Below are 14,737 nucleotides of genomic sequence, written 5' to 3'. Positions count from 1 at the left end.
ACCATTGTAATGAAACAAAGTATATGATTTGTTGAATGTAAAACTGATGATCTGCCCTTAGCTTTATATGTATTGGTAAGTTGGACAATGAATAAGGAATGTCTGAGGAAGAATTGATTCATTTAAATTATGGTGCTGGTAAAGAATATTTAAAGTACCATGGATTGCCAAAGCAACAAACAAATCTGTCTTAGAAGAAAATCTACTAGAATGCTCCTTGGAAGCTAGGATGGTGAGACTTTGGACATATTATCAGGTGGGAGCAGTCAGTGGAAAAGAAAAACATACTTGGCAAAGTAGAGAGTCAGCAGAAAAGAGGAAGATACCCCAAAAGATGGATTCACTCAGTAACTGCAACAGTGAACTCAAACATAACAATTGTGAGGATGGTACAGGACCAGCAATGCTTTATTCGGTCGTACATAAAGTCACTATGAGTCGGAACAGCCTCACTAGTACCTAACAACAACAACATTCCTCAATGTTCCTTAATTTTCTATGTAAAATAGGAGAGGATTGTCTCCTGGGAATATGCGGGTGAGCTTATAAGGTGTTATAAGCATCTTGAGAGGAGTGATGACCCTCTGGAATAGTCATAAGAGGAACAGGGAGAAGGGTTAACTAGGAAGACTAAGGTCTCAAAGGTGACATTGAGAACCCTGTGAAGTTAAGTTTTCCCCATCAGTACTTGACCACTCAGCCCAGGAGCAGAGAAAGCCACGTGAGAGGAAGATCTGCGGATGAAGTTCTCCAGCCATGTCATGAAACCACGTGAATAACAATTAAGATAATAGAATAACAGTATATGGTTTGGGCTGGCTGAAAGGGAGAGCTGGTAGTTTAGGTACCAAAGAGCAGATACAGTGGAAGCAGGAGAATAAAAATGGCCTTCTGCCATGCCTTTATCCCTCTGACTCTGTCTAAATGGTCCTACTTGCTACAGCAACAGTTACTGACAGAAAACCAAAATAAAACAAAACAGAGAGCACAGTATTTTGAAATTCCTTTAACATTTTTCATTAAAGAGACAAATCATCTAAATCATCCCCCAAAAGCCCTTCTAAATTCTAAGGCTAAGAACAAAATTATGGTTAAATGTTTAATTAATGTTTATTATAACTAGCATATTAGTTTTAGAAAGGTCAAATTTATGATACAATGAAGTAATATTTTTAACATTCTGTGAGCCTGCTTTATAGCACATTGGGGCTCACAGTATAATAAATATCTTCTATTATTTTGCAGGACTCTTGTAAGCAAAGCTGCGTAGGGCTGGGAGAATATTGAATTTCAAGTTGAATGAGCTGGCATAAACCTCAGGCAAGTCACTTTATCTTTTAGGGCATCAGTTTTCAGGCTTATAAAATGAAGGGCTTGAAAAAATCTCCCAATTTCCTTCTACGTTAAAAAAAATCATGAGCATGATTTTGACTTTAAGTTACTATAGAGTAAGTAGCCCTGGTGGTGCTGTGGTTAAGCATTTGGCTGTTACCTGAAAGATCAGCAGTTTGAACCCACCAGCCGCTCTGTGGGAGAAAGATGTGGCAGTCTGTATCTGTAAAGATTACAACCTTGGAAACTCCACTGGACAATTCTACTCTATCCGACTGTGTTGTTATGATTTAGAATCAACTCGACAGCAATAGTTTGTTTCATATTGTTCATGGTTCATAGAATTTATAGGCTTTACCCTTTTTCCTTTGCTGTATATTTGTTGTTCCCATTATCAGGAATACAAACCTCAATGACAACACTGTCACTATGGGAAATAGAACCCACTTTATCACAATCTATTTTATGTTGTAATTTCTCCATTCTCTGTCCACATAGACCCGTTGGACGTTTCATTCTCAATGGTTCAGAGATATGAATTCACCATTCTGTGACCATGCGTTTCCAAGGAGATTCCATATTATGTCGCCTAATGGAAACCAGTCCCTGATTTCAGCCTGTGGATGCTCTGCAGCAGCATCCAAACATCTCAATTTAGATTTGTGATGGAGGTTATCAGAAAGCTCATATAAATCATCTTTTGCAATGCCTGAGATGCATAGGCTGACCACTCAGTAGGATAGGCTGGATAACATTGAACAGCATGGTGTGTGGGAAATACTCAAACTACTACATTATTTTTGTCTTCCATTCAGATGTTTCTCCTGTCACTAAAAGAAAAAAACTCAGTAGACTCCATAGCTCATTCATTGGATTAACAGATAGGTGATCATTTTAAGTCACAAACTATACCTTGATTACAAAATTTAAATGTCCAGTTTCAAACAACTAATCGACCCTTTTGTTTTTATTCAAAAGTTGATTTTTCTTCTCATATACTGGGAAGCCTGGAAATCAGGGTCCAAGCAGGGGAGAGGAAAAGAGGAAGAAAGTCAAGAAAAAGACAACCAAGTTCTTCTTATTTGGATGATGACCAATGCTGCCCTAAGGGAGCCTGTCTCGTGCCCTCTTGTCATGTTTTGTTGCCTTGAATGTTAGCTGGGCTATTCTGGCAGCAAATTCTCCTGATATGGCCATGTGACTTGGTCACTCCTCTTCCACCCAACAGCCTCCCATTTTTGTGTCGTTTGACCCCACTCTTTTGGGGGTTCTCTCATCTTCTCCCAGGAGCACTATAGAGCAGAAGAATCTTAGACAGGATGTCTTGAAGGTGACCCCATGTCAATAACCAAAGATTTACTAAAGAATATAGAAGATTAATATAGAGTGTTTCATTGGAACTCCCAGCTTCCATTTAGGATGTAGAACACTGGAAGAATGTCACTCCATTAAGACTCAACAATCCCAAGCCTAGGTATATATGGAAGAGGAGGCAGGAGCACAGACAAAACGCTGTAATCAGTGGGCATTGCTGCACTTTTCACAATAGTTAAAGGGTGAAAACAACCAAAATGCTCATCAAGAAATAAATGGATAAACAAAATGTGGTGTATACACAATTCTACTCAGTCATAAAGAGAAACGAAGTCCTGATGCATGCCACAGCATGGATGAAATTGAAAACATCGTGCTGAGTGAAATAAGTCAATCACAAAAGAACAAAGATAGGCTCTTACCTATATGAAATAAACAAATCTATAGAAACCAAAGATTACTAGTGGTTACCATAGGTGAGAGGGAAGAGAAAACAGGAAGTGTGTCCTTAGAGGACACTATTTATTTTAATGGTGGCAGAATCAATTGGAAAAGGATAGAGAAAATAGGTTTGCATAACCTTAAGAATGGAATCAATGTTACCAAGTTGTATATGTAGAAATTGTTGAGATGGTGTATGTTTATTATGTATATTTTTATCACAACAAAAATTTTTTTTTAAAAACTAAATTTATCTTTTTGTCTTAAAAATGCAGAGGAGGTATTTCCCCCTAATGTTTTAAAACAGAGATCTTTGTTTTTATATGCTATCATGGGTCATTGCTGTGGTGTAACGTGTGCCAGGCTATTTTTTCCTGTCAAGGGAACATTTCTTGGTGCACCATTATCCTTTTACTATATCATTATAGATAAGTCAAGATTTGTGCACTTTACTGCATGTTATGTTGCACCTCAATACAATGGGGTGGTCTTCTGCCAACACTACGAGAGGACACATCACATCAGGTTTCCAGATCCATGCATCTGTGACAGGTTCAGAACTCTGTGTAGATGCTCCCCATGTCACCAGCTCTTGCTTCCCATTTTGCCACTGAGGCAGCTCAGACACCAGTCCTCTATCTTTGCAAGTGCAGGTGTTACACACTAAATTCTCCAAGTCATCCATGAGCCCCCCCCCCCTCATTAGCTCTTGGTGGTGGTGGTGTTAAGTGTCACTGAGTCAGTTTCAACTCATAGCAACCCTGTTAAGCGTCACTGAGTCAGCTATAACTCGTAGGGTTTCCGGGAATACCTGGTGGAGTTGAACTGCCAACCTTGCAGTTAGCAGTCCAGTGCTTATCCTATAGTGCGCAGCTTGAGAGCTTACACACAGCTCAACAAGTTCTCCAAAACAGATATCTTTACAAATTCTCTCCATCTTCACAATTGGACACTTTTAAGAAATATCTTTGATCTGAATGAGAGGCTATGAACCAGCATCATGCATTTACTTTATAATTATTCTCTGCAGCTTGGTCTGGCATCTTATCTGAATATGTAGCATCTATGAGTGAAGAGGACTTGAAACATTTACTTATGAAGATCAAAGAGCACAGCCTCCGATATGGATTACATCTCAATGTCAAGAAAACAAAAATCCTCACCACTGGACCAATAAACAACATTCTTATCAATGGAGAAAAGATTGAAGTTGTCAAGGACTTCATTCTTCTTGGATCAACTATCAACACTCGTGGAAGCAGCAGTCAAGAGATCAGATGACGTAGTGCATTGGGCAAATATGCTGCACAGGAACTTTTTAAAGTATTGAAGAGCAGAGATGTCAGCTTGAGGACTAAGGTGTGCCTGACCCATGCCACGGTATTTTCAATAATCTCATATGGATGTGAAAGCTGAACAGCGAATAAGGAAGATCGTAGAAGAACTGATGCCTTTGAGTTGTGGTGTTGGAAGAGAATACTGAAAGTGCCATGGACTGCCAAAAGAACCAACAGATCTGTTTTGGAAGAAGTGCAGCCAGAGTGCTCCTTGGAGGCCAGGATGGCTAGGCTTCGTCTCTCATAGTTTGGACATATTGTCCGGAGGAAACAGTCGCTGGAGAAGGATGTCATGCTGGGTAAGGTGGAGGGTCAGAGAAAAAGAAGAAGACCCCTAACGAGATGGATTGGCCAGGTGGCATCATTGATGGCGTCAAGTGTGGCAGCGGTAGTGAGGTTGGCCCAGGATCGGATATTGTTTCGTTCTGCTGTGCATGGGGTCACTATGAGTCGGTTCTGACTCGATGGCACCTGACAACAACAACAACAACAACAACATGAGTGGTATTGACTGTTTCAACCAAATCTTCAATGTGGCCATCCTGTGTTACCTGCTTGAGTTTGAACCATATGTAATTGGTGATTGTTGACTATCTTTTACCTGAAAGCAATGTAATTTCAAATGGCTCAAGCTAGCACTATTTATGCAAGATAGTCTTCTTAGAGAAACTGAATTTAAGATTGGGTCTGTGGAAAAATGAAACATAGATTCGTGAATGAGCACTCAGTCACCTTCCAAAACACCTTCTGAGAAGCGCCTTACCTTGGCTTTCAGACTGGCACACAGCTCCTGCTGTTTCTTCCTGTCATTAGCCAAGGTACTCTCCATTCCATGAGTTGCACAGGCCTCAGCAAGAGTCATCACAGCCTTCTGTATAAAGTCTCTCCTGTTCTTATTCCAACTGGATAGCAAAATTTTTCGCTGCTCCCTAGCAAAGTGATATTGTTCACAATATTTCTCATGTTCGACCTGAAAAGAAAATAAGTAAGAAACATTTATCGTTATGACAGTGAGCATGTAGTTTAGAAGGCATTATAATAGCAAATGATGTGGAGAAATTGGGGATAAGCATCTTCAGTTTAGAAAATTCAGGGACCAGGAACCAGGTGCCAGTTCAGAGTTGTGAGTCTGTGACAAAATGGTGACTGAGGACAACGCACTTAACCTTGTAAGCACTTGGTTTGCTCCTATATGACTCAACTTGGTGGCTTTTAAAACAACTTTTGGGGTTGCAGGTGTGAGGCTGTGGGATAAAGCACTGGACCCTTGCAAGGTCAGTTTGAACCACAAGTGACCCTATACTGGGTCACTATGAGTCAGAAGTGACTATAAAACAACTTTTAATCCACAAAGGTGAACGATCCTCTGAGCAGAGAGGAGTATTTTCCCTACATGAACTTTCATAGATACCCCATATTTAAATCAGTTTTAGAATTCTAAAATTAATTATTTGAGTGCTTCATTAAGATAACATGCTAATAAACAGAAACTTGTGACAATAATCCTGAAAACATGGCTTTGCTATTAATTACTGAAGCTTTCAAGTGTCTGAATAAAACTTTCTGGTTTATACTTTAAATAATTACAGCAATGACCCTTAGCCTTTCCCTCTCACCCTCCACTCACTTTGGTAGCAATCATTCCATCAGGCAGTGATTCTCAACCAGGGGGCCTATCAGAGTTTGGCAGAACAATAAGAATAGGGGCAGCCTACGTAGTTTGAAAAATCTCTGCAGGTAATTCAGAAATGCACTTCATATAAAGATGTGCCCCCAAGAACATGAGAGTCACTGATCTAAAGAATTCTTTATTTTGACAATATAGAACCAGTCTCACAATTTGATACATTATTTAGCTTCCAAGTGATAAAAACAAAAGGCAAGTAGGCTAAGGTTGACCTAAAATAATGCTTTATGTTTCCTATGATTAGTTAGGTGCGCAGTGAAACATACTATGACCCCATTTAAACCAAATAAAAACTACTAAATCTGTTTTGTAAACTTTTAAACTTTGTTCTGTAAAGTCAAAGATATACTCAAGCGTTAAAAAACAAGGTATACAGCATGCTGAAACACTTAATAATCAATCCAACATAGGAAGTAAGGAGTCTTGGTGTGGTGCTGTGGGTTAATGAGATGGATTGCAAAGTTGGTTTGAGCCACAGGGTCGGTGGTTTAAGCTCACCAGCCACTCCTTGGAAAGTTTACGCAGGGTCCTTCTGGGGGCACTCAACAACAATAGAAAGTAAATGTAAAATCATTTTCACAATGTAAAAATATACCAAATTGCACTGTGGGTTAATGCAGTTGACTGCAAAGTCGGTTTGAACCACAAGATTGGCAGTTCAAGCTTACCAGCTGCTCCTTGGAAACACTACACAGGGTCGCTATGCGTAGGAACCAACCCGAATTTAACAATGAACAACAACAAAATGACAACTGGTAACAGAATTCAACAGGGAATTTAGAAAAAAAACTTATATCTTATTTAATAAATCAGCATTTTTTACAAATTCAGAATGAAAAATGTATTATGTAACATGTTTATTATATAACAGTTCCCGGTGTGGCACTGTAGGGTAAGCACCGGACTGCTAACTGTAAGGTCAGTTGACTAACTCTGCAGCACTTAACAACAACAATAATCTATTATAAAGTAAAGACAAAATTTAAAAATAATATTTGGGAGATTGTGGTGGGTGAGAGAGGAAAGGAGAGAATTGTTGTTGGGCTTTGCTTCAGTTTCCTTACTTATAAACTAAGAATAATAATAGTATCACTGTCATGCATTGCTATGTCTGTTAAATGAGTTTATACATGAATGATACACAGTTAACTTCTATACACGTTAATTTTATTTACTTGCTTAATTTAAAACAATTACCAATGCTGAGTATGTGATAATATTTTAAATATATTTCTGAAATAGGGTGGTAGCGGTTATGTGCTGTAGATTCGGTTCCAACTCATAGTCATAGCGACCCCTTGGAAACCCTGTACAGGGTCGCTATGGGTCGGAACCGACTTGACGGCACTTAACAACAACAACATAGGGTTTCTGAGGCTGTAAATCTTTACAGGAGCAGAAAGTCTCATTGTTCTCCCATGGAACAGCTCACCTTGAGGTTGGCAGCCCAGCTCGTAACCTCTATGCTACCAGAGTAGTTTAAAAATTGGAGTCCGGGTATGGTGCTTTAGGATAAGCACTGGACTGTTAACTGCACGTTTGACAATTCAAACCATCCAGCCACTTCTTGGAAAATGTATACAGGGTTGCTACGTCAGAACTGATTTGATGGCATTTAACAACAACAGTAATTTAAAAATTAATTGTTGACACAAAAAAAAATAATTAATTATTGACACAGAAACTAATATTTTTTCGCCTTGTGGTCTGGTTGACTAAAGAACTAGACAGTAAATCCCACTTACCTCTCAAAAAATTTTCACATACTCCTTTGAGTTCTGAGTTTGGGGCTGTTATATATCTCTAGCCCATCTATGAGAGTCAAGATGAATTGTTGCGGGGGGATTCAGTGCTTAGGGAGACTGTTGGTTTTCCAAGACTAGAGGGACTACTGTGGCAAACTCTGTAGATGGAGGCACAGCCATTCCACCTTCAGGCTAACAGAAGCTCTGAGGGTAGGCATCAGAGAGTGGACATCTGGGGGTCAAATACTAGACAGCAGCCTTGAGAGCCCCAGTAAGATCTCAGGGACTAGTTAAGTGCAAAAGGAGTAAATGTTGCCTCTGGCAACACCCCACTTCAATATAAACTGCATAAACTTGAAAAATGATCAGCACAAATCTGTAACTTTATTATTTCTATGTCCTAGGAAAAAATATTTTCAGAGAGCCATCTTTTAAAATATATGTTTTGTTCCTTTATAGTATAGATCATTAAAACAATAGAACTTGCCAGAATGCAGAGTCCAGCACTCACCAGGTCTTGCCTAGATTTATGGGGAAAATATCTTTGTAACATGTCCAGATACAGAGTCCTTCTGGCAAAGAGATTTCCTGGATACTGATCCAAAACAGCCTGGTAAATCCAATGGTCTTCTTCACTTAATTGGAAATTTCTGGAAGAAACGATAATGTCACAGAATATTATTAAATATTATGGGGCCTTAGGGAGCTCAAAATGTTCAAGCAATTTAAAATATTGTAAATAATAATAGCAAGCAATAACTACAATGTAAAATGAGAGTTTTGCCTCTCTTTGAGTATGTTTTAATACATTAGCTAAATTTGATGTGTGGAAGTTTCTAAATTTTAGTACAATGGTTTCTTTCAATCCTTTATTTGGTCTTGCCATGAGTTTGGGGCATAATTTGAATAGGTTCCACAATGTTGTTGTTGCTAAATGCCATCTAGTCAGTTCTGACTCATAGTAGCCCTGATGGTGAGTTTGAACTGCCAATCTCGCAGTTCACAGTGGCCTTGCAGTCTACTGCCTACCCTACAGCACCATACAAAGACAATAAGACAAAGTATTTTTAAGATTATTTATTCTGTCTTCCCTATGTTTAAAATAATGGCCAATGAATGAAATAAACAAAAATTACAAACTGAATTATTAAACACACAGATTTAAAAAAGAATTTTGCTTATTCACTCAGATAGAAGGAAAATATAGGCAGAGTTAAATGAACAACTACCTAAAGGAAAATAAACAGGAAGGCATTTATTTAAGGTTTAACGATAAAGGCAAGTCTACAATGATCTTTTATGTTATTCTCTCAACTTCTTGGTTTGTGAATGGTAAGAATGTAGATATTGGTAGTGAAAAGAGGACAAATGACGTCACATTTCATGTCACTAAAGAAATCATTTGTAAATACAACTGTTTCAAGTCACCTTCTCTACAATATGCCCATCATTTAAAAAGTCCTTCTTACTTTAGAGAATAATCACTTGCTTGGTTTGTGTTCTATATAAAGTAGGAGCAAAGCCCTAAGCAGAATGAAAAAGGTTGCAATATCAGCTTGAACTCTAAATGGAATTAATCTGCTCTGTTTGTATCCCAAGTTTATTTGCATAATATTATTCCTGTTTAATAAATTAGAATAATCAAAAACCAATGCAATCAGAGGGAATATTATTAGCAACAAATATTTCTTTGCTCCAAGATGAAAATTTTCTATTGTTTATTTCTGCTCTATCAGTGGTCTTTGACTTTAAAGTTAATTGACAGATTCAAAGACTTTTCATACTATGTCTTCTATGCCCCTAAAAAAATACAGACAATTGAAAAAAGAATGAAACACCTTTTAAATCAATGATACGAATGGAAACTCCACTGTCCTCTTACAAGGTTACCTAGTTTCTGTAAAGCACTTCATTATTCTCGTTGTTGTTGTTGTGAAGTGCCATAGAGTCAATTCTGACCCATAGTGACCCTGTATAGAGTTTCTGAGGAGCCAATGATGAGTTTGAACCGCCGACCTTGCAGTTTAAACGGCTTTGCAGTCTGGTGTATTAACCGACAGTACCACACCAGTACTCTGTAAAGTAGCTAGAAAAGAAAATCCTCTCTACCAACTCTATAATGGGAGGCAAAAGAGGGCTGGGGATGGTCTACCCAGGTAGAAGTATACTCTATAGTTCTTGAGTATGACCTAATTAACAACTGCAGAGAAAGAAGAATTTGAAATATGCTCATTCATTTAATACACTAAGGGCTTTGGTCCTGTCTGAATCAATTATGAATTTATCAACAGTCCAAGGCTTCCGTGACTAAAGCATTAAAAATAGGGAAGTAAGCAGGGAGGAAGAACTTGCCTGAGTATACTTGGCATTTAAATTGCCCTCAAATCTTCATGCACAATTTATCAGGTCCTCTCTCAAGGAATGTATTTTCATTCATGGCAACATGAAAACCTTTTAATAGCAAAGTTAGCCACATAAACTCTTCATTATTACACGGCAAACAACAAAAAGAGACCTGAAGTCCATGTTCTCATTAATGCTTCTAAACTGTTTCTACAGGGAGTGTGGGTGTATGTTCAAAAGTGGTTAAGTAACAAAATCTAAGCCCACCAAGTTTTCCATTCATTTACATTAAGCTATTCGTCTAGATAAGGAGCTCTGGTAGCGTAGTGGTTACGAATCGGGCTGCGAACCTTAAGGACAGCAGTTCGAAACTACCAGCTGCTCCGCGGGAGAAAAATCAGGCTTTCTACTCCCGTAAAGATTTACACCCTCGGAAACCCTGTACAGGGTCGCTATGGGTCGGAACCGACTCGACGGCACTTAACAACAACAACATTCGTCTAGATAAGGTGCTCTCGTCACATGGTGGTTACAAGTTGGACTGTTAAACTCAAGGTCAGCAGTTCGAAACTACCAGCTATTGCACGGGAGTAAGATAAGGTTTTCTGCTCCTGTAAAGATTTACAGCCTACACAGGATTGCAGAGTCTGAACCTACTACTAAATTGCACATAATTAACTCACCAGCCAGTCATCTATATAACATATGCATTTGGTGCCCACCCAAATCGCCGTTAGAAGTCGTGGTGTGGCACTATAGGATAAGCATTGGACTTCAAGGTCAGTTTGAGCCACAAAGCCAGTGGTTTGTGGCTCACCAGCCGCTCCTCAGAAACACTATACAGGGTCGCTATGAGTCAGAAACAACTAGACTGCTTTTAACAACTATAACAGCAAGATCACCTTTACTAGTTAAAGTGTCTATCACTAAGGTGCTGCTAGTTTTGGCTAAGTAACTCAGTTATCTTCTCTGGAAAATTATCCTGGGTCAAATGGGAATGGTTTCAAAGGCCAATTACAACCAATGACTAGTGGGCATACAGGTACAGAATGCCAGTCCACTTGTCTCAACATGGGATAAATTCTGTGGAACTATTCATGCTCCACAGCCTCCCTTGGGATCCGACTTCAGCCAGGGTCCATTGAGAACTTGTCCTTGTTTAGCCATTCCCATCTGTCCTATCCCATTTCCCTCACTCCCCTTCTCCCAGGTGCATCTCCCAATAAATCATCTGTTCCAGCAACCCCCATCTCAGCTTTGCTTCTATAGAACTCAACCAAAGATAAACTACAAGCAATTTTACCCAAAGTTTTCAAAAATAGTTTAAAGCCTTTGATAAATGAAGAATTACTTCAAAGCTAATTGCTTTGATGATTGTAACTGTCCTTGAAGAGAAAGTGCAAATAGCAAACATTTACCAAAATGCTTTTCACATAAAAGCACTCATTTAGCAGTTTACATTGCTATAAATAAATATAGCAGCAGAAGAATTTGTGACACTCAGTACATTTTTATACATGGTGTGAATGTATTAATTAGGTGCCATTTTAATGATAACATTAAAACCACTTAAACATATAAAATAATAATACAACATTAAAACCAGATATTTCAGAATAAGTATACCATGAAGAGTGATCACAGACATTTTTTGTCCTTCTTGTTGCTCTTAGAAGCTTCATATCCCAACAGCTTTTTTTCAATTACCACAATTACACAAATCGTATATCACTTTTCTAGTACATGCAGAATAAAAATGAAAAACATACTTAGAAGAAATGATACATTAATTTTTATTATTATTATTTTATGAGTATTTATAGCAGTTTAACTGCAGATTTAAACCTCGAGACAAATATTCACATTGGAAACACTAATGGAACAATCGTACATCTCCATTAGAAATGTTGCTTATGAGGAACAAAACTCCCACCACTGTATGTTATATGAGTCTTTGGGATAGTAAACATCTATGAGGAATCGTCAAAATGACCAAGTAGCCATTTCTTAGAAATATAGCTTTTAAACCTCTAAAAGAAAATCAAATTCCATATGTCTGTATTTCTAACTTCAAATGTGGGCATTTGTCCTTACTACTCAAATCTTTATCTTTTCATTGTACAGAAAAAAATCTATATAGCAGAACTGAAAATAAGGTTCGTTTTTACTTTCCAGAGTTCTGTTTTAACCAAAACCAAACCAAAGCAGTTGCTATTGAGTTGACTGTGAGCCATGGCAAGCCCATGTGTCAGAGTAGAAGTATACTCCAGAGAGATTTCAAAGGCCTCTGGGTGGATTCAAACCTTCAAACTTTCAGTACTAGCTAAATTACACAGATATTTTTAAATATTCTTATCCCTAACCTACTTTCTGAATTAAAAGGAATAATCACTCTAAAAAAATTTTTTTTAATAAAAATTATCTTACATTTTGGCAGATCTCTATAGTTTCTTTCTTTTTTTATTGTAATTCAGAAAATGAAGATGATAGGGCTGTGAGACTACATGGCCAAGGCCAATTGTCTCCTTAATTCTACCTATTAGAGTAATTTCAAATATTCCAAATAGACTTGTAACTAACTTAGCTACCAGCTTTCATTGTAGTCCTATTTAAACCATCTCCCTAGGGTGCTGGTTCCATATCATCAAAATACATTTGGTGAGTGGGAGCCAAGGATGGCAAACAAAATATATAAGGGTCCTTTAACAGTGAAAACAAGTTTATGAAAGTAAATATTGTGTTTCCAAATTGGCTGAAAGCTGTTATGTATTTTACCAACATGAAGGGACCATCTTAGTGATCAAGTGCCACCCATAGAACAGAAACACCACAAGTGGATAGCTTTAACAATCGGACCTTTATTTTCTCACACTTTAGGCAGCTGAAAATCTGAATTCAGGATGCCAGCTCCAGGAAGAAGCTTCCTCTCTCTGTTGACTCTGGAGAAAGGTCCTTGTCTTCATGTGGCTTGGCATCTCTCTTCCCCATCTCTGCTTGCTAGTTTACATTTAATCTCTTATATCTCAAAAGAGACTGACTCATAAAACAGCCTACTAATCCTGCCACATTAACATAACAAAGACAAACCAGCCGCAAATGGGTTATAACCACAGGCACAGAGGTTGGGATTTACAACACCTATTTTAGCTGGGGAAACAATTCAGTTCATAACAGGAACTTTCCAGGCAACACCATAATTAGTGCCTCTTGAAGTTAGCTGATGCAACTATCAGCATCTGACAACTGCCTAGAGATTGGCAAATGGCCATGTGAATCTGGCCTGAAGAAAAACTCTTATCTCTAAAAGTGTAACTGTGTCAAGGGATAGCTTTTGCTTCTTCACTAAGAAGCAGGTTGTAGTGAGTCACCAGAGGATTAATGTGCATCAACGAAAACTCTGACACAATCCTCTTGTCTGGCTGCGCTATGTCTAACCCTCTGGAATACACAGTTCCACTTCATTTTTCAACGGTATTGTTCTGAATCCGACCCATTCTAACCTAATCAGCATGGTTTATGAAATTATTACTTTCCACCCAAGTTCACTGTCCAAATCTAAATCCCTCTTTAATTTTGAGCCTGGTTTACAGGGAACTCATTGATAGTAAACCCATTTCTGGTCATCAGAATTTCTCCCTGGATTGTGCTTGAGTATGTCCATTCTCATTCATCTTCTCACCTCCAGGATTCCTTGACTCCATCTGGTTTGGTTTCACAGTTGGGAGCTTATGATTACAATAAAGTGGAAAAGTGGGCTTTCTGGACTATGGTCAATGTATATTACATTAAATCATTAAAATAAAAAAAAACAGTAATCCATAGGATAAAGCCAAACTTGCACCATTATCAAAGACTCTTTCTTCTGAGGTGTGGACTGGTAAGCAAAAATATGGCAGTTTTCTGAAATGATGGCTCCAGGATTTCTTATAGGAATGCTTAAGGATGAAAATCTAGTTAGAAGAGATTACACAATTTACTTGGGAGCTGCAATTTCATAACAAACACCCTGGTTTTTAATTAGATTTTTTTAAGTGGTTTGCATAGATAACTCAATTTTACTAAGAATATATATTTTTGTGTGTGTGTGATAATAGCAAGCATAAATATATTTTACTAAGAATATATATATATATATATTTGTGTGATAACAGCAAGCATCTTAAACCCCCCTGTGTTTCCCATGTTAACCGCTAGTTTTAAGAGATAGTTTTCAAATGATCTGGTCAACATAAAACAACCTCTAATGGGGAAATGTAATGGCTCAATCATCCTATATGCTTATATTCTTCACAAAAAGTTTACAGAAAGGTAGTTATAAGAAACATTGCTTATCCCTGCCTCCTGTTCAGCAGAATCCTAATCCACCAGCCTTCATCAGCCCTATACTTTGGGGGGAAACTGGGCTCCATGTTCAGGCCTGTGAGTGAATCTTGATAGATCTTAAGCTATCAAAAAAAATCCCATCCAACTCATCAGTAATGGTTTAGGTATGGACAAATTCTGGTCAATAAAATATGAGAAGTCTTCTTTAGCAAAGG

The 14,737-nt window shown here is 38.1% G+C and overlaps 1 protein-coding gene across 1 annotated transcript in view; it reads right to left on the bottom strand.

The window, feature by feature from the left end:
• Window positions 1-14,737, bottom strand: part of CCDC148 (coiled-coil domain containing 148) — a 396,419-nt gene that overhangs the window by 225,449 nt on the left and 156,233 nt on the right. The window contains exons 9-10 of the mRNA XM_006872045.1: window positions 8,368-8,506; window positions 5,188-5,394 (exon numbers count right to left, since the gene is read on the bottom strand). Coding sequence (XP_006872107.1) covers window positions 5,188-5,394; window positions 8,368-8,506 — 346 coding nt within the window. The remainder of the gene's footprint in view (window positions 1-5,187; window positions 5,395-8,367; window positions 8,507-14,737) is intronic.

Source organism: Chrysochloris asiatica, unplaced genomic scaffold, assembly GCF_000296735.1.
Source record: "Chrysochloris asiatica unplaced genomic scaffold, ChrAsi1.0 scaffold00181, whole genome shotgun sequence".
NCBI lineage: Eukaryota > Metazoa > Chordata > Mammalia > Afrosoricida > Chrysochloridae > Chrysochloris > Chrysochloris asiatica.
Note: the sequence above shows the minus strand (reverse complement) of the source record. Positions and strands in the feature narration are given on the sequence as shown.